This window comes from Echinops telfairi, unplaced genomic scaffold (assembly GCF_000313985.2).
Source record: "Echinops telfairi isolate 266 unplaced genomic scaffold, ASM31398v2 ScPeMD7_22;HRSCAF=79, whole genome shotgun sequence".
In the NCBI taxonomy this organism is placed as follows: domain Eukaryota; kingdom Metazoa; phylum Chordata; class Mammalia; order Afrosoricida; family Tenrecidae; genus Echinops; species Echinops telfairi.
Window position 1 is genome coordinate 5485148 of NW_022103919.1, and position 2192 is coordinate 5487339.

Here is a 2192-nt window from a genome sequence, read left to right on the forward strand (position 1 = left end):
GGGGGGGGGGGTGAATATTGGAAGAGGGAGGAAGCATTGGGCGGTGGGAATGTGTCACATGCAACTTCGATCACAGTGAAGCTGTCGGGGACACACAAGAAGTGTGGTGTAACACCGTACCCGGCGGAGAGACATGACCGCTGTCCATCCACTCGTGTGACTCAGCTTCGGGACCTCTTGCTGAAGGAGGGCTGGGAAGAGAGCTGAGGGGAGAGGACGGGAGGGGATGGGTAGGCAAGAAGGTTACAGCTCAGGGGGCAGACCCCATCTTCATGCCGACTCCCCCAGCCCCTGGTGTTTGCTGCTTCCAGCAGCCTCAAAGAGGGCTCGGCCCGACCCTGGCTGCAGCCCCTGTCCCGCTCGCCCCACCCACCCCCTTCCTGAGCAGCTCATCTCTTCTCCGTGACCCCCATAGTGCCCCCGAGCATCCTGGGAGAAGAGCTGAACGTGTCAGTATTGGCCAACGAGTCCGTGGCCCTGGAGTGCCGGAGCCACGCCACGCCCCCTCCTGTGCTGAGCTGGTGGAAAGATGGGGGCCCTCTGGAACCCCGACCTGGCGTCCGTCTCTCTGCAGACAAGGCCCTGCTGGAGGTGTGTGGCCTCTCCTGGAATGAGGGGACGGTGGGCGGTGGGGTGGGGGAGCTCCAGGGGGTGCTCAACACAGCACCACCACTGATGCTGGGGGTGTCAGGCCTGACTCCGCCGAGTCCCTACAAGCACTGGGTCAGCCCGACATGACCCAGAAGCTCCTGTCCGAGCTGGCTCCAAATGAGGATGGGTGGAGAGCAGAGGCTCAGGACTGAGGACTGGGTCTCCCTCATGGCCTCCCCAGCACCCCGTGCGTGCGCTAAGCAGCTTCTGACACCTCCTTCCACCTTCATTCCTCAATCAGCAGCCCCAGGTGGTTCCTCTAGCCTCCTCAGCCACATGCACCAGTCCCTTCCTGTGGTCCAGCAGGCCTGGGGCCGCCTGGGGTCAGGGCTCTGAAGGTCCTGGGTATTGAGTGGTAGCTTCGCCTTCCATTGCTGCGCCTCGAGGCACTGACCTGACTCCTCAGGTCCCGTGCCCGCAAGCACCCTGGCACCTTTTCCAGAAGGTGGCCGGAGGACACCATGAGGAGGTTCCAAGCTGTCCCAGAGAACAACTTGCCCACGTGGCCTCAGAGGGGAGGGTGGGGAGCCATCTCTCCGGCGGGTGGATAGAATCTTCCGTCCCAGCCTGTCCCCCCTCGCTCGAGGTCTCTCACTCAGTTCTCACTGCGATCACGTTCATTCCAACCCTCTAGGGCTTGGTCGAACTGCCCCTGTTCTCGGAGTTTAATTCTGAGAGTTTAGCTCTTTACAGGAGCAGACAGCCTCATCTTTCTCCTGAGGAGCAACTGGTGGTTTTGAACCGCTGCCTTTGTCAGGAGCAGCTCAACTCATAACCCACGACGCCACCGATCCCTCTGGACCTGTGCTGTGTGTTTGGCTTCGGCATCCTGCCAGGATGCCTGCGCCCTCCTTGTCCGTCTCTTCAAAGCCACAGCCGAGCCTCCCTCACCATAGGCCAGGAGCTGACCCCCGAGGGCAGGAGCCTCCCACCACACTTACCTCCTTCCCTGCTGCCTTTCTGATCACTTCTCCTGGGTTTTCCAGAAAGGCCACCAGCAGGGCAGTCTGGTTTCCATGGAGCCCTGTTGCCAGCCCGGCCCATGTCAGGCCACTGCAGGCACTGCCATCTGGATCATTTGTGTCTGAGGCCTGGGCAGGGCTATCTCCGCCCGGGTTCCAGAGAGGCACAGTGACAGGTCTCAGGTCACACAGGCTGTCCAGGGCATGGCCCCATCTCTTTTTCCCCTCGGCTAGGTGGACCGAGCGGAGGTGAGGGATGCAGGCCACTACACCTGCGAGGCCCTGAACCGGGCGGGCCGCTCAGAGAAACACTACAACCTGGACGTCTGGGGTGAGCACTCCTGGGCCGGGCTCCTTCACACACACCCCCCGCCCCCCAGAGCTGGGTGTGCCTCGGCTGAGCCCCCCAGCCCGGCTCATCACTGCTCCTCTCCAATCCAGTGCCTCCAGCATTCCCCCTGGAGCAGCCCCAGGCCCTGACTGTGACCGAGGGGCACTCTGCCCGGCTGTCCTGTGAATGTCACGGTGTCCCCTTCCCCAAGATCTCCTGGAGGAAGGACGGTAAGATCGCTGTTCTCA

At 62.3% G+C, this 2192-nt stretch overlaps 1 protein-coding gene across 1 annotated transcript in view; it reads left to right on the top strand.

Annotated features, from left to right (window-relative positions):
• The window catches only part of HMCN2 (hemicentin 2), a 180999-nt gene that overhangs the window by 111631 nt on the left and 67176 nt on the right, over window positions 1-2192 (top strand). The window contains exons 38-40 of the mRNA XM_013007377.2: window positions 416-591; window positions 1848-1944; window positions 2055-2174. Of these exons, the coding sequence (XP_012862831.2) occupies window positions 416-591; window positions 1848-1944; window positions 2055-2174 (393 nt within the window). The remainder of the gene's footprint in view (window positions 1-415; window positions 592-1847; window positions 1945-2054; window positions 2175-2192) is intronic.